This window comes from Mesitornis unicolor, unplaced genomic scaffold, assembly GCF_000695765.1.
Source record: "Mesitornis unicolor isolate BGI_N332 unplaced genomic scaffold, ASM69576v1 scaffold7888, whole genome shotgun sequence".
Classification (NCBI taxonomy): Eukaryota; Metazoa; Chordata; class Aves; order Mesitornithiformes; family Mesitornithidae; genus Mesitornis; species Mesitornis unicolor.
Window position 1 is genome coordinate 76,567 of NW_010202578.1, and position 18,421 is coordinate 94,987.

The 18,421-nt window shown below is 41.2% G+C and overlaps 1 protein-coding gene across 1 annotated transcript; it reads right to left on the reverse strand.

The window, feature by feature from the left end:
• Nucleotides 1-7,973: 7,973 nt before the first annotated feature.
• On the reverse strand, nt 7,974-12,164 carry IQCJ (IQ motif containing J; the record flags this gene model as incomplete). Its single annotated transcript, XM_010190444.1, has 3 exons — nt 7,974-8,184; nt 11,138-11,218; nt 12,100-12,164. Coding segments are annotated over 3 exons (357 nt in total), but the record flags the coding sequence as incomplete, so codon positions are not given.
• Nucleotides 12,165-18,421: the final 6,257 nt, after the last annotated feature.

An 18,421-nucleotide genomic window follows, 5' to 3' on the forward strand; every position in this document is an offset into this window, starting at 1 on the left:
GAAGACTGACCGCAAACCCCCACTCCCATCCCCCTGCGCCTCAAGGCAAAGGGGGAGGGGGAAGGTGAAGGAACTGGGAACAAAAGTTGAGCCTGGGAAGAAGGGAGAGGTGAGGGGAGGTGTTTTGACTTTAAGATCTGGTTGTATCTCCCATTGTTCTACTCTGATGTTGGTAACAAATTAAAATTGTTTTGTTTTTTTTTAATTCCTTATGATGAGTCTGTCTTTTGCCTGTGACCTGTTTAAGTGTTGAGAAGCCCTCCCAGTCCTTATTTTGAGTAGCCCTTTTTGGGGCATCGTGGTGCTCAGTTATGCACTGGGCCTAAACCACGACAGCACCATTATTAAAGTATATATTAAAAAAACTTTTATAAAGACATCAAAAACTTTGCATCTTTTTATTTTGCTACTTTGCAAAGAATCCTTCCATCCTCAATAGCAAACTTCGTAAATTATATCCTAATTCTTACTAAGTAGGAATGTTATTTTATTGCAGCCCAAATTTCCCAAGATACAAAATAAGAAATCCAGCCAGATAAGAAGCTTAATTATGAACAGAATGAGCTGCAAACATGTCTTTGGAATTGTTTGTATTATCTCTGATTCACTATTATGCTTCATGTCCAACTATTCCACTTCAATTCCTACTTATTACTTTACAGAATCACAGAATGTCTGAGCAGGGAAGATGCCTCTGGAGGTCACCTGGTCCAACTGCCCTGCTCAAGCGCTGCTTGAGCATTTCGCCCAGGACCATGTCTAGTTGGCTTTTGGATATGTCCAAGTAGGCTGGGCAACCTGTGCCAGCACTTGGTCACCCTCACAGTGAAAAAAGTATTTCCTAATGTTCAGATGGAACCTCCTGTCCTTCAGTTTGTGCTCTTGTTCTGAACATTAGAGAATGATATCCGGTACTTGACAATGTAATCAGCTTGCAAGTAACATTTCTTCTATTATCAAGAGTATCACAAGGATATGAAGTAGGAATCTGGTCTTTAATGTGGATTTGCAGCTAATACATCTTGGGGAGTGGGGGGAAGACCTTGGAAATTACTTTCTGCAACACCAACCAATGGAGAAAGGGCAGAAAAAGAACTATAGGGTCACATTTGGAAAAGCACGTTTCAAACAGGAGTATTTCTTAGTAGAAAGCAGCCTATTCAAGCACTCCACTCAAGTAAAAAAAGATGATTCCAGAATCTGTTATTACCACCCTCGTGAACATCAGAATGAACGTTATTAGCAGAAAAAACCACGTGTTTTGTCAGTATGCCTGGGCAGGAGTGACACGCACAGGGGGAGAACTGCACCGAAAGGCAGGGAGCACGCAGCCCTGCTGCGGGGATGCCGCTGTCCGCGGTGCTGAAAGCCCCCAGGGCAGCGCAGCGCGGAGGGAGCTCGACCCTCGCCAACCCCGCACCCCAGTCTAAGAGCAGACCCCGAGGGGCTGCAGGGCTCCGGCTTCTCCTCTCAGAAGCTATAGCAGGGTGGGAGCCGGCTGCTGGGTGAAGCATGTCTTCCTGGACACGTAATTTCAAATCACACACAGCGACAGCAGAAGCCGCTTCTGCCCAAAGTGAAACAAAGCAATTTTGTTTCTATGCCAATCTTTCAGAGTAAAGTAAAAAAGAAAAAAAAAATCAAGATCCCAGAGCAATTCTAGAAGAAGTCTGGATGTAGGTATGTCTTACACCAACTTTTGCTTGTCTGTTGAGGATTATCAGATTTTCTGTGGCTTTCACGGATTATGTCTTTGTGACTGAAACATTTAAAGAGACACAATGATATCATCGTGAAAAGAGGTCATAAGCACAACCCTGTGTTAGTGGGACATTTCTGGCATCATCTCTTTTCCTGAGTAACCATAGATACAGTTTTACATTTCAGGGGGAAAAAAGCAGAAACTCAGCCATGCACTACACAGGAAAGTAAGTTCTGGTACCTTTCTACACAATAATGCGAAATAAAGTATTTATAAGGAAGCATATGATTTTGAAATCTATTCTAGGTCTTGCTCCTTTTTTTATTAAAAATAAATGTGCAAAAGAGAAACAAAAGCAACTAAAGAAGATACAGATACTGCTTGTGTGCTTCTAATGCAATAATCTGATAAGTGTTTGACAACAGATCTTTTCCCACAGTTAGGAAACTGCCTGTACTACACACATGCCATTGGCAAATCCTTTCCTTGCTAGCCTACAAAGTAGTAGATGAACAAGAAAAGTCTCTTCCTCATCTCATCACTCAAGTTATGTCCTTTCTCTGTTATTCTGCCCATTATATCTGTTTTCTACTGGGAGGCAGGCCCAAGGGAACATGGCATACTCTAGCACAAACACTTTAAGAGAGTCTAACCACCTTTTTTTTCCCAATGACAAGAATGATTTATTTGTTTGTTAACACAAAACATGACCCATTAAGTGATAATTTGATCTACCTGAAAGGTTCTTGGATTAAGAGGACAGTTAGCACTCTGGCAGGAGCCTAGGGAACTAACAGTGCTTTCACTGAGCACACATACAGGTCTTAAGACCTAGATAGCGGTGGCCTTTGTGAGAGTCCTAGGACTGACCAGTCTATGAAAAAGAAGAAAGTCAAATGAAAAGAAAAGGGGATCTGTTTTTGCTTCAGATGGGACATTACTAATATGTAACTGGTATAAATTATGGGTGAAATCAGTAGAGTCAAATCCACATGAGAGCAATGTAGCAAATTAGACAGTTTGGACTGAGAGTTTAAAAGAAAATAAATTTATTTAGAGCATGAGATGAAATCTCATAGCAAATATTCACAGATCATTATCTTCCTAAATTTACCTTCAAAATACTTAAAAGTGAAATTCTGAACTTCATCAGTTCTACAACATATATAATACTTTGGAGTTAGTTGTTTTTTTTTCCCTGGTTGTGAGTTTCTCATTGTTTAGTACACTGCTTTATTCATTCCTTCTACATATCTGATAAGGGATTTTTATTGCTTTTCATTGTGCCTGCCCTGTTTTATTTTGTGCTTTGTGCTATGTTTCATATTCATGGTTGTTTTAACAGAAATACATGTTGATATAAATCTCAAAGAAGAATATTTTCCATGACTAACATTCAGATCAAATTGAGTGTACTTTATTAAGCATAAAAGTATGCCTAAAAACCAGAGAACTTTCCCAAGAGACACATATGTTACTCCCCAAATAATTTTCCAGAACAGTAATCATTCACCTTGCTATTTGAGTCACTGCATCCCAGAAAAGGCTTACTAATGTTTCTGTTTTTCCTAAACTATATTATCTGCAAATATGTTTATTTTCAAAGCTTAGTAACAAAGCAACTGATTTCCTACTACCTAGAACCATTCAAGTTACTTGTGATCAATCATTATGAGTTTGAATTAAGTTATCCGTTTTCCTCAGTTGCCATCCTGACCAACCCTTAAGCCAGAAGGAGGAAGACAAAGGTGATGTCATTAAAAAAAAATGAAATTAATTATGGCCTTGTTTACCACCTGGTACCTTTGAGCCAGCTAATGAAAGTACATGCACAACTGCAATGAAATGCTATTGAGAGGAGATGCTCAGGCTTCAAGGGCAAGAGGCACACAAACAAGCCTGAAGAGTCTTTTTTCTTTAGTACCCACAAGGATTCAGTGTCTCATGTTCCAGAAGACACTGTTCCTCTGTCATGAAATTAAGACAAAACTTCACAAAGGCGAGTTGCTGGAAATTATTAAGATCTGTCAGTAGCAGCAAAAATAAGGAATTGTCTCAATTGTGGGGTTTTTTCCTCCTTAATCTAGTAGCTCCTTTTGGGAGCAACAGTTTTCTACAGCCATGAAGGCAGCTAGCTGATGCAAAAGAAGTTCAAACACTTGTTTCAAAGGTATTATAATTAATGATTTATCAAGCTTCTGAGCCGTAGAATCACACAATTAGGTTGTCTCTCTGAATAGAAATACATTAACCACAGCAAACAGGGCTGGGCTAAACCTTTTTTGAAGCCAAGTACATAAAAGACTTACACAATCTTCAGCAAGTCAAGGAGAGCTTACCTCACCCTCTGTCAATGAACCACTGATGAACAGATTGATTACATTGCTGGCATCTCATACTGACCAAAGCCCACTTGCCTAGCTATCCCCATCTCATGGGAACCAAATGGCTTTAAAAAAGTCATAAGAAAACTGCTAACCATGAAAGTTGTGGTATGACTGACCAGAAAGCATCCCTGCTGCTGGCAAGCAGAGCAAGAACTGTTCCTGGTACCTTCCCTTCTCCTCACTTCTTTTAAGTTACTCTAAAATAGTTGCTTTGTGTTTCTGCAGTTTTTTCCTTGGCTAGGGCAACAAGAACATGTCGTATTTGATGAATTTGCAAAGTTGTAACGATTACAAATGAAAAAGTGAAAAATGCTTTTGAAAGTTTGACTTCTCTCAGTCCTGGTAACTCCCCATCTTCTCTTACAAATGCCTCAGAAGGTTTGCAGTAATAGTGCAGAAATAAGCTCAAAGACCTTCACTTTCAACGACAAATGACCAAATGTCATCCTTCACTCTCCAGCTGCAGACTGCACATGCTGACACTTTTTGTTGTCCCCAGCAATCTGAATAAACCTTGGGTTTAGGCATTATTCATCCAACTCAGAGTTTCAAAATTCTACCTCACCACAACTGCTGGTCCCACGTACTGGTATAAATAGAAATTTGGTGTACACAGTTTCAATATCCATCCTGCTGCAGTGGCATGCATTTTTTATCCCACATTTATTTCTCGGGCATGAGATCCTTTCTGCTTTTCATTATTCAAGTAGCCAACTACTGATTTTGTCCCTAAGAGTATGTAAGATCCAGCTGAGCTGAACACCAGGAGGTCTGTACTGAGAAAGGAAACTGAAAACTAGGCTTAGATTTCATCTGAATTAAATGGCTGTGTTCTGACAGTGATTTCTCAAAATACTTCATAAATTCCTCTCTCCCATCTGCATCAATGCTTATAGCTAACATATTTTGACATGCTAGTTGCTTACTACTTCTTTGAAAAAGAAAAGGGAAAACCTCTAAAGAGTCCAAATTTCAGTCTGACTTTCTCCTTTCTCCAAATTTTTCAGAGGAAGATTGCCAGACATCAAAAAAAGTTTGAGGGACAACATACTGCTCAGCATAGCGTATTTTTATGCAAAGACTAGACACTGGTGTATACTTAGGGCACCAGCAACACTGCTAATACAAAAAAAAAGGACATTGTAATGAATTTGTCCTGGTTTTCAAAGGTGTTCTTCTGAAACGTAGGCCAAATCGAAGAACTTATCAAATGGATGTATTTGACTGCTTGGTTATTACCCAACTCCCCTCCCCTGCTTCCAGCTTGGGTCTCATAAACACGAAACTTCAAGAGAGTGTAAAATTACAGACGGGTCCAGCAGTGGTTTCTCTACTTTTGGATGGTTTTTTTCTCCTTCCTTAATTTTACCTTATACTAGAGCAGAAAAGGTGGCTTACAGTGCCAATGGTGCATTTAATCCTGCCCAAGGCTTTATTTAATTAAGACATGCAATTAATCTCCCATTCACATGTCAACAGTTCAAGGCTAATTGTCACTGTTTTGTTCTAGCTTCATCCCCACTCTGTCTCAAACCTGACAGTATCAATTCCCAACCAAAAATACATGACCATTTGCCATCAGGAAGCCTTAAATCAGAGCCTATCCTTAGCACATGTGTCCAAGGACCAGCAAGGATGCCCCAGCCCAGCTCTGAGAGGCACATGCACTGGTGGCATTTTTGGGTGCACACCTATGCATCCAGCCACACACTGTAGAAGCTGAGACAATGATCCATACAGGGCCAGCACTGGTTTATTTCCTCAGAAGCAACCAGGAAACAAAACTCCTCTAGACAGTGCTGCTGACTTTTCTTTTTTTTTGTGGCCATAGCTCTTCTCAGACCATACCCATATAACACCTCGCCACCAGATTTCATGCTTTCAACCACATCCCTTTTAGGGCACCTGTTGAGCTCCCACACTAAAAGCTTCTTCTCACCTCCTTAAGCTACTCCCTACTTTCAGGATCCCTCACAGTACACTCTGCCACAGATAGAAAAAGATTTTAAATCTGTAGGTCTGGTTTTAAATGATTTGTGAGGACCTTGACAAGCACAACTGCATTGGACCATCCTGCACTTACAAGTGTGAGTCCCTCACAGCCTCAGGGATTAACTTAATTATTGTCCTTAATTATTATTAAGGACACACTAAATAGATAGGGGTTCCTTTGCCATCAGAAATGTCCCCTGGTTTTTCAAAGGTTACTGACAAGCTTGGCACTAGAAAAGCGTAGGAAAATATTCCCCTCTTCCTTTTCATTACGCAAGTGTCATGCAGAGGTGAGAGGAGTGGATGTTGCATTAATACAAACTAAGTAGCAATTCTAGTATCCAGATTTCATTTTCCCACAAATATGAAACTCCCAGATGTAATAATTCTACCCCAAAAGACCCGAAAGCATTGAAAATACATCGTTTTCCAAATTAGGTTACTGAAGCACCTCTGAGAGCATCCAGGAGCCTCCCTGCGCAGGGTACGAGGGGCCTCTTGTGGTGGCCGAGCGGCTGGCTCAGCGCTCCTGCATCGCAGCCAGGAGCTGACAGATGCCAGCCACAGGTGAAAAAACTTCTATCCAAATTTATATCTCTCATTAAAGTGACCTAGCTCGTTTAATGCAGGAGACATTAGTGTATAACCCAATATTGCAACCTAGTTTGTCATCTTGGTCTCCAGCTATGAACACAAGGCATCTAAAAATAAAACAGTGCTCTCAGTAATATTTTATTAAATGCTGTCAAATCTAATGCAGCCTGCCTAACCACAGTGTCACAGAAATAATAGCTGCTCGAAACAGCTCACCTAGCTTCAGCTTGAATCTGGTTCGCTGGAAGAAAGAGTCAAATTGTCCCCGTAAATCTAAGACCAGATTTCTGATGGATCTGTGAGCCTGCCTTGTGCTTTACATTAGGTGCAAACTGTAACTGAATGCAGAGTTAAACCAGCAGACATCTCTTTCTTCCCTGCACAGGAGCTCCATCTACTTGAAGAACCCCACTAGCAATGCTTTCTAGATTTTTGTAGTGAACTCAGAAGCCACCAAATGCTGTTCCAGGACCAGCAACAGAGCATCATATGACTGCCCAATATGAACTCCTAGCAAGGATCCAAACAACCTCTTCCCACTTGTCCTGCATGCTTCAGTCAAACAGGGGGACACATCCATCTCTTTAGTTGGTCAAACACACAACAAGGCAACTTCTCTCTCCTGTAATTTTTTTTAGATTATTGAATTATTTCATGTGCTCTAGTCTACAGTTTCCTCAAAACTGGTGTATTCTGCCACAAAGCTGAAAGTAATATTTATAGGCTCCATATCTATCTGATGATTTATTGACCCAAAAGATCCCACTCCAGGCACAATCCTAAAGTAATTTCTTTTCAAAAATTGGGCTCTGTATTTGGGTTTCTAGTTTAGAGACACCTTAAAAGAGAAGTACAGTCTCCAGCCACTAGTCACCCAGTTTTCAAGTTATTTATTTATTTATTCCAAAATCAAATTTAATTTTTAATCCCTAGATCAACTTCTGCAAGTATCTTTCAGACAAAAGCCCACAACCCTACAAACCACATTTATTTGTAGGAAAAGCACCAGTATGCTTTTTTTGGAGAACACAAAGCGCTAAACACACTTGAAGATCCCTTCTTTCTGCAGAAAACCACACCACCATTTGGAAATGCCTTTTCCCATCAAGAGCACTGCTCATATCAGCTGCGAGCAATACCAAGTATTGCTGGGCTCCACATTTGACACACACAGTCACATATTCAACTGTCCTTACAAGAGGCACATCTGCTTGAAGGTTCATTGGAGACACTACCACTCCCCTAAAAGTCCCTCTTTCATCATTAGCCCATAATTTAGCTTTCATCTATCCAAAGTCCTAGACAGGAACCCAAGAAAAAGCAACAAATAGGAAAATGGGCCCCAATGCTGTACTCACCGGTGTGCTGCTGTCGGAAAAGGTGTTCATGCTGATGGACCTGCTCATCTTGTCTGAGGAGAGGGATGGTGGGGAGGGGCTGCGCTTGTCCAGCTGCTCATGGTGTGGCAGGTCCTGGCGCTGCAGGTACTCACGCCATGCTCGCTGGATACTATGACACACACCAAGGCATGGGGTTGAGGGGAAATGCAGCAACAAAAAGGTTTTAAAATATATATTTTTGACTGAAGAGGTGGGATTTGGTAGTTTTCTCTTTCTGTGCTCTTTGTTTTCTGATTTGGATAATGATCACACATAACTACACTCTCTACATCTTTTACTAGCCACTACTAGTATAACTTGAGATATCTGTTAAGTTGAAGCAATTCTTTATTTCAGATTCTTAAAACTACAGTGATTGGAATTTGAGGCTATGCATAACTCAGCAGTTCTCCTTCATCTTGCAAACAAAGAAAAAAATGCAATTATCTGTGTAAAAGAATGAGCAGCCTTCAAAATCTTATATTTATATCAGCTTTCAGATTATAATGTAGATACAATTGAAAGTTCAGAGCCAGTGTCCTTTAAAATGTCCTCAGTCTTGGGTAGCTGGGGACTTAAAACCTCCTCCAAATCAATGCGTGGAGATTGTGGTAGGAGCCCTGCTTCCAAACTCCAAACTTTGGTCAAGTTCTTAAAATTTTATGTGAAATTTTGTAATGAAATTCAATTTTCTGTGCTAGCTGATGGCCAGAGTGGCTCTCACCAGGTGGCAGTGCCGGACAGCCTGTGCCTTTCTAAAGGTGCCAGGGAGACCAGTGAGAGATGCTGTGAATTAAAACTGTTTTCAATGGCAATGGTCTTAGCACAAAGTACGGGGGTGTTTGCACACAGGATGATCTGGGAACTCTGCAGAAAAGCGGAGCTGAATTCTGACCCGAGACTCAGCAGTGTTGCTGCAGTGCAAGGAGCTAGAAAGAGGTCCTTGGATTTTTAAGGATTTTAAAGTGCTTAAAAAGGGATTTTTACGAAATTGTGAGTTCAGTCACTGGAATATCAAGTCAGTAAACCTTCAGTGTGGCTGTTAATCAGGTAGAACACCCCAACTTTTGCTTAAGTTGCTCTCAGTGGTCCAAAGCCCTTGTGCTCCTCTGCGAGGAGCGGGTGGGAGCCGACACTTCTCCACCCTACCCGCTCCAAAAGGGCTTGGCACACTCTTGCTGCTGGGGTGCTCCCCAGTAGGGGTCCCACGGCCAAACCCCGCCTGACCCTGCTCCCACCCACGGTGCCTGCACTCAGGGGCAGTGCAGAGGGCGATGCTTCTTCCTGAAAGAACCTTACCATATACTTTATGGTTCAAATCAAAGGGTCCAAAGCCTTCAGCATGGATTTACTTCATCCTAGCAATACTTTTGTTAAATTTTATGTTGCCTTTTTAACAGCTATGATGTCCTTTCTGCTCTCATCTCAATAAGCCAGGAAAACATTTAGCCCCTAGACACAGCAGAATAGGTGTCTGGTTACACACTGCCACTTCCAACTTCGTGGCTTCGCAGGAGAAGAACCAAGCTACAACTTTTCATTGACTGCTGCAGTACTGGGAACAGTGGGAAGTGTCACTTGGCATGTAATTTTTCCTCGTCAGGGAACAACACTCCCAACACACAAGGCATTTTGAACATCTCAAGGTTGAGGAAACCCAATGTACGTATTTTGTTATTTTTTTAGAAGAATACCAGATCAGAAACAAAGCAGCTTTTGTTACAGCCTCACCAGGATAAATGCACTTTAGAGCAAGTCAGGTAGGTTAAGTTCTGTGTTGTTTTCATACAGGAGCTTTAAAAAGGACAGCAAAACTCCCAAATGGGAGTGCCAATGGAGGAGCTTTGAGTAAATGAATTTTGCTTTAAAAAACCCTCACAACTTCACACCTCAAGTGTTTACACTTTGCCTTGTTTCAAGCTTTACTGCATACTATATACAAGCAGTATTTACATATTTATGTGTAATTTCTGTTTTAAAGCTCAAGCATATACTGAGGCGAAGTCATAACTACTCTTCCAGAAAGCTCTCTGAAAAATTATTCTTTCATCTGGCTTAGATTTGCATGACTAAAAGACGCTGGCTGGACTTTAATTTGAAACTTCATGTCCTTTAAATATTCGAATATAGCATTAATATTTTACCATCCTGTACAGCGCATTGGCTGTAGATTTTCAACTGAAAGTGAAATTCAGCATGTAATGTGGCAACACATACAACTCTGTGTGAAGCTGTGCCTGATGTTGCAAAATTTTGCTGTGAAGTAGTTGGGCACTTCAGGGTAAAGATGTTGATGTTTTTCGATGCAAGTGGAGCTGTGTTAAAATTTTACTGTCTGCTGGGGAGTTTATTACCATGTCTATTACAGCCTGGTCAAGCTTTTCAGAACAATTGACCTCATGGTAAACTATAGAACATATAGGAAATGTATTACAAAGGCTAGAATTATTGCATTTGAAAGTTGGGAGCTCATTACCAGAACACAGTGCTACTTATCTCTTCCTTCCAGGTGGTGCAGCTAGGTGTCATCTATGTGCCTTGACTGAGTGCTAGCAACTGCCACACTTTCCAATAACAATCGGCTTTTTTAGAGCCATAGAGCTGTGCTGCACCCCTCAGCCCAGGAACCCTGGGTCTCCTTGGTCCCATCTCTCCATCCCCATGCAAACCCAAGGACTTCTCCTTGCAGAGTCCTGTGAGCCACCTGAGGAGCTTTAACAAGGCTTTACATTAGATGTGAAAAATACCACTGAGCACTTCTGCTTGCTCTGTACTATATGTCCCACCACCAGGATATTCTCTGTATTTATCAAAAAACTAGCAGGTTTTCAAATATTCTATAGTTTCACAGAGAAAAAGACAAAATTAGTGCAACATGGAAGTTTAACATTTGAAACTCAGTTCAGAAAGAATGTTCACCTGTGTAAAAGTAGAGAAGAGCTTAGCTACCTTGCAAAATTGAGGCTTCTTTATACTTAAAGTTACACAAAAATCTGTGATGGAAATAGTTTGGGTTCTGTGGTTCAGGAATTGGACAAATTCAGCTGCATTTAAAGGCGGAAAAGACATTCTTTGTTACTTACATTTTTACTTTTGATTCCAGGGGCTGTAAGTTGATATCATATTTTTTGATATTATTTTCTTCATCCATGGCAAGCTGATGGCTATGGAAAAGAAAAAGAAGTATTTAGTGTGGCTCAGTGTAATGTTTTTGCAATCACTATGAATTGACTCAGAAATTCTGACAGGAGTGTACGGGAGCTGCTCATTATGAGGTATCTCTGTCTTTGGAGGAAGACATCTGGGTCCCTGTCTCCAGTCCCATTTGACTGTTAACAGAAAGTATGAATTTGGATCCAGCTTCCAGATTGGAGCCTGACTGAGTCCATGAACTAAACCTTCCAGATGCTACAGCTCCAGAGACAGGCACACCCAGCAAAGAAGCCACTGCAAATAAAAATAACCACTGGCAAATATAATAGATATTCTCACTAAATTAACTTTCATCCCTGGGGCTACGTTTGAAAAGCTGAAGAGTAAAATGAAAAGTAACAATGGTAATGCCAGTAGCAAATGAATTCTATCAGCAAGAGCCATACAGGAATATGAGGAAAAAATTCTTTGTAATAAATGATGACTAAGGAATTGGTGCTGCAAACCAATCACTTTGAGAAAACAATTTTAAAATGCTAGGACATAAAAATCAAACATTTCGGGACACTGCTTTAGATGGGACGAGCAACATGAATGGAAGGTCTTTGCATGAAAACTTGTAAGATTAGACCCCAACCTGTGGAGTTAGTTTGAGACTTTACTGGACACTTAATGAAACCATTCAATCAGCAGCAGTTTTCAGAAATTATCCTCCTGTAACTAAAAATAAGAATCATTTATGGGAGAGATGCAAAATCCTGAATATTTAGTATATCACCAAGTGAGAGAAACAGTCTACAACAAAGAGACTGTCCCTCGAAAAGGGTTTATTGGCTTCGAAAAACCATTTCACTTTATTCGGTGTGAAATGCAGCAGAAATCACACTTTTACCTTTGAAGCAAGTCTTTGCCATCATTGACCTGTTCCAAGGTGTGCTGGAGCCTTTTGAGTTCTTCCTACAAGGAGAGAAAAAACCCATTTCAATGTGCTTATGGGAATCCCTTGGTTGATGTTAGAGATCCTCCTTCAACCTCAAGATGTTGTGAGCCAGTCACTAAACAAGATGATCCAGCAGGTAATGTCTACAAGATTACTTTCAAATTTAGATATTCAAAATAACTATAAAGAAACCAATATATTTATCAATATGTTCAGCACATAAGTCTGAAAAAAAATATTAGACCTACAAAAATAACAGGCAGAGCAAAAGAGAAAGGTACTTTTTCATGTCTTAGGTGTGTGGCTGCTTTGACTTGAGAGGAGATGGTCTTAGTAAGAGGCAAGTGAGCATCAGCTTATACTTTCAGACACTTCTCTTCTGCAATCAAACAGTATTCAGTCTCATAATTAAGAGAGCCGCTGGCTGAGATTTACAGCCCAATGCCTTTATGAGGGTATTTGCATCAGATTCTGTTTCAATGGCAGAAATGTTACAAATTTAACTGCAGATGCACAGCTCAGGTTCCCTGCGCCCATGCTAATGGCCCAGGAAAAATCAACCCATGACATTCAGCACAGAGATCTGGCTTAAAAAACTAAATTATATCTGACTAGCTAGGTTTTATTGTTCAGAAGGGGTGGGAGTTGAGGGGTGGAGGAGAATCTAGTTACAGTGAAGCCTGTGGTCCAGGGAATGCAATTCCTGGGCTGAGCTTTCTGTCCTTACGCAGGGCACAGTCCTACAGAGCACCCTGGCATGGCTGGGACCCACATGCCCAGTCTTCTTAAAAGCTGGACTGACAAGCAAATGCTGAACCTCTCTGACTGTGTCTTTGTGATGCAGTGCAAAGAGCATTGCCTCTCTCAAATGCAGGGATGTGCCTGAATGTGTTTATACATCAGCTACTTGGTAATTAAGCAGCACTGGAAAATGAGAAGTCTGTGAAAAACACAAAGATGTTAACTCATGACCTCTTTCAGCTCATTAAGTTGAGAATAAAATGTAAAAGCAAAAGATACTGAGGATAAGCAAGAAGGGTAATTTACTTCACACCTACCTGGCATACAGAGACAGGATTCCCGGGAAGGCTAAGAACATTAAAGCAGCAAAACAAGGATATTTTTATCTTGTATATCTTTTCTGACGTGAGGATGAATCAAAGATTTTTGTTTCAACAAGAACATTGCAAGGAGAACAACAGGTCAGCCAGCTCTACCTTCTGCTTTCCCAGATAAAGCCAATTTTGCGAAAGAGACATTTTTGTGGCACTCTTTAATCCTATACAAGATTCTATCCTGTTCAACATGAAACAAGATCACAGTTGGTAGCTGATTTACTCCTAATACAGCTCTCATTTCCTTCCAGCTTTGGAAGGACTATTACTGCAAAATATGTTTTATGCATAAAACTAGATTTGTCAAGACGACAAGTTAGATGTTTCCTCTGTCTTTGCTCCTCTGGGTCTCTAATTGCCCCATTTTGTGGACACGCTGCAGGTGATAAAGCACTTGGTGTGATTCAGGAGGCCTGGCTGATGCATACTACACATCAACCATTGGAAATAATTCAGTCATGAATCTCCTTTTTATTTTTACCTTTTTTTTTCCCTTTCTTTCTTTTTTCCCCCTCTTCTGAAGAACATCTTTTTCTGGCATGTTAAAAAACAGCAACTTTCAAAATTGTTTTCTGTGAAGCACAGTTCAGTTCAGAAGACAACCTTTTCTTCTCTCATGTTATTCCACTGGTCATTTTTTCAGCATTTCCCAGAGCTATGTATAGTAATTTAGAATGGGAAAACAATTTGCAATTGACTTTATATATAGCTCTGGGTGACAAAACCTGCATGACTTACATAAATCATTTCTTGTGTTTGACATCATTTTCTATTAACCTCAGGGTGAAGACTGAACAAAAAAAAAAGCAAGAACTAAAATTGGTTGTGACATTTTTGACTATTCAGTCTTTCAATTAAACATCACCAGACAGTCTTCATAAAAGCTGTAATATAAGACAACTACAGAAGGGGCATTGCAATGTTTGCATAATTGGGAAGAGAAGGAGACATAAAATCTATACTAATTTCAGTTTTGCGTCATTAACCATGAAGTATTGATTATTGCTCCTTGCAACAAAATTTATGAAGCTAGCTATGCTGCTGTGCCCACAGAAAGCAATTTCGGCTACTCTGCCCTCAGCCCCCGGCACGATAACTGATGGGTGGCAGTGACAGCAGGGATGCTGCTCTTCGAACCCACAGCCTCAGGAGCTGCATCTCCCAGCTCGCACCAGGAGTGACCCAGCTGCAAACTCAAACTTCAGAAAATTAAATTGGAGGAGATCCATACTTCTGTTGGAACACATGATGGATTACGATGCCTCTATAAAACTGGTTATAATATAAACATATTGTAAAATTTACTGCAGTTTTTGTTTTCCTACTTTGGTTGGACACAGACATTAACGGCGATAGGGCAGCTACAGACACACATAGGTATCTAAGGAAGAAAACGCTATGAAAGCTTGAAGTGCAAGACTAGTGGTAGGAATAAACTAAATTGCCTTTTTCTAGTCTTTAACATGTACTTTATGCTTATGCATTAATTATTTTACAGCCTGTAGAGCTGTACTTTTAGGAAACTAGGCTATTGCAGTGACTTAATTAATGCCAGGGAATCCTGAAACCTTGTGGGACAGAAGATATGAAGAAGCTCAAGTCTACAGCCTCTCACTGGGCAGAGGCCCATGTAAGAGAGCTGTCTTCAGCTGCACCAAGCTAGCTTCCAGTGCAGTCCTCATGTTATAAAAGCCTGGCTTGGCTTTGCTGTCAGTATTTAGTTTGAGCAAGAAGTCTCTGAGTTGCCCTGCCTTTTTCCACTGCAACTCAGCTGTGTTTGGCTCCAAGCAGCCCAAGGACAGGCTCTGTGTATGCATGTCCAATGTGATGATTTAGCAGCCTAACCTAGCTGCCTTCAACAGTTGTAGGGTCTTTTTTAACGGAGGGACCCAGAAGCTGCTGTAGATTTTGGTCCTTGCACAGAAATGCCACCTCTTGCTTTACCAGTCTTGGAGATAGCAGCGGCCAGCCAGCTGAGGCAGGCTCAGGTGCAGAAATCAAACAATCTAAATGCACCACTCCTGAAATTGGTTTCCAAGAAGTCTGTTTCAAAATACAATATTAGTGCAAATTCTAAGGAAAGAAATCTGCAGACATTAAGTCACACCTAGATAAATATTTACCTCAAGTAGCAGGCAATGATTCTTTTTTTGTTATACCTAAAAATGCCCATTCAGGTCAGTGGGGCTATTTATACCAACACAGAGAAGTCAGGGCAGAGACACATCTTAAAATTTAATTTTCAAAATCCTTTTTGTACTTGCATGCTATTGTTTGAGTATGTCTGCCCAAGAGATGTGTCACTTGCTGCTGAATGAATATACCCCAGTGCTTCCTGAGAGGTCAGAGAGATGGAGATGGGAAACCTATTTCAGCAGTACCGCAAAACTGCTAAAAATAGCAGTAAAACAGGTTTGGTTTTCCATTTTATAATTAAGAGTGAATGTAGCAGTTATTCAAATATGCCACCTTTGGGTAGTTCTTTATTTCATTGACATTCTTCCAAATTTTAATCATTTTTTTGTTGAATGGTGATTTACAATTATGCAAGAAAACTTCCACTTATGTGCATTCCTTACTTGCAAGTTGCTTGCAAAACACCACAGTACCAGTTTGAGGTCCTCCTGACACAGAAAGGCCGCAGTAACTGGCAAAACTCTCTGCTGGAGCGGCACGGCTGCTCTTGCCCCATTGGAGTAGGATGCTGGAAAGGGGCTGGGGCGTCAGCACCTGGGTGAGCTGCAGCAGAGCTGAGCACAGCCCAACCATGACCTCTGAGGGCAAACTATGTCTCATCAGCCTTCCCATGCGACACAGGGAGGGAGCTAGTGCCAAGAGCTTTAGTTTGGAAATATCAATAAAGATCACTGGAGCTTTCACAGCTGCTCTTGCCAGTGAATGTGTTAGCCTGTCTCATTGTTCCAGAGCCACTGCATTGCATTTAAAGGCAAACATATGAGTTCTTCTCTGCAGCACTGACACAGGCATGTGCGAAACCCGTCACTCCTTTCCAGCACAGCCTCTGAAGCGATGGCACAGCCAGGGCAAACACAGCTGAAGGCAACCTGAAGCCAGAAACACTGTAACGCCTGCTGCTGTTATCACCAGAAGCCATGCAGGATCCCTCTTCTGATCAAAGCCACCTGATGTCTCTTTCTGTCACCTATTAGGAAGCCAATTTATAGGCTTAAACATTCTCATCTCCTGCTGTTTTCCAGTTCTGTGGTCGTCAGAGGTAGATAGAGGATTTAGATTGGATGCAAGGTTTACATTGGATTTTGGGAGAAATTTCTTTACTGAAAGAGTGGTTGAGCACTGGAACGGGCTGCTCAGGGAAGTGGTGGAGTCACTATCCCTGAAGGTGTTAAGAAAAACATGTAGACATGGCACTTTGGGACATGGTTTAGTGGGCATGGTGGTGTTGGATTGATGGTTGGACTTGATGATCTTGGAGGTTTTTTCCAACCTTAATGATTCTATGATTCTAAGATAGTGAAGCGCTCTCTGCTGCCACTCACCTCTCCCAGTCCATTGCACAGGCCTGGGGACAGCACATGCAGTGCTCAAACACTTCTAGCTCAGCTCCAATTCATGGGCCATTCGTATTCCAGTAGAGAAGCAGCAGCCCCAGCTGCTTTTCAAACACCTCAGCTGCTTTGGTTACTGCAAACAGTCCATGGCCAATGCTGTTATGAACTGCTTACACCCAGGACTTCTGTTATCCGTATTTTTAAGAGCCTTTTTCTCATTTAACAAAGAATTCTCCCCATCTCCTTTTTGTGACCATGAAGCATCTTGAGTTTTATTAATTTTGTATTTTTTCATTTTACATTTTTTTTCATTTGTCAGTTTATTCATTTTCATTTATATTTTGCTCAGGTTTGCCACGGAAGACCAGGGCCCCTGTATTAAATGATGCACAATCTGTATTCCTGTCTGACAAGGCCTGTCAAGCGGTATGTTAATTAAGCCTCTTAGCAGGATACAATGAGTCTAAAGAGGATAGAAAGGTCAGGATCCTTTGCGGTGAAGACTTTTACTCACTGCTAATTTGGGCACCCATTCATGCTAGCATAGAGGGGCTGCTCCCATGAAAAAATGGTTGGATTACATGAGTAGGCCCCTAAAGCTCCTGTTCCCTCTCAGTACACAAAAGGGGGGTTGTCCCCAGAGCACCATCTCTGGTGGCACTGAAGACGTATGGGTGTACCTCAGAGGCACAAAGAGCCCCAATTGGGGCAGATGCAAGACCATCTGCATTAATTCCCATTTCAGGGTTGTGCAGAGTGTGTGTCTCATTTTGAGTGCTGGAACATAAAAACTAGTGCTACACCATGAATTTGCTGAGTGTCCAGTAAAGTTGGTAATTAAATGTCAGTTGGTGACAACTGCTTCATTTCTTGGAACAAAAAGACACATTAGATGAGAATGTCCTTTGTATATTGAGAGTGGGAGGGGGAAGGTCCTATTTTATTTGCTCTGGTAACCCAACAGGGATCTTGAACACTTCAACTCTGAATGTTCAAGAAAAGTACATTAACTGCACAAGATTAACATAGCTATGGGAGCTCTGCAATCCACAGCAGTTGGAGCAATTTGCCAGATGACTTTACAAAATCACAGACCTATCAATAGAGTTACCTAAACCTACTTACTTAAACAAGTTTCACTTTCAGATTTAGAAACAAAATATGAATTAGCCTCACTGAAAAGGGTTAGTTACTGCAGGTTGGATCCTGTATCCCTGTGTGTCACTGACCTCCGACAGCTCCTTATGTCTTTCCACCACCTTTCTTGTGTGCATCTCATCCACTGGAGTAATGATATCTCCAAGGAAGGGACTAGCTCTTGTTTTTTGATTGTGCATCAGGGCTCTGATCTTGATTAGTTACAATAGAATGTGGTTGTTAACAGCCAATTAGCAGCATACAATTTCAGACTTTTCCATTGCTCTTCTATCAAATACTGCCTGTAATTCCCTTCCGTGGCTCACCTTCACTGCAGAGACATCACAGTCCTGCCACAGACACTGCTCCTGGTGGGCACTGGGTAAGCATGTGTGAACACTGTCCATGCACTTGCCTTTCCAAACAAGCCAAAGAAGGTGTCAGCCAAAACCTGAGGACTGCTCAAGGAGAATTGTCACACTGAACAGAAAA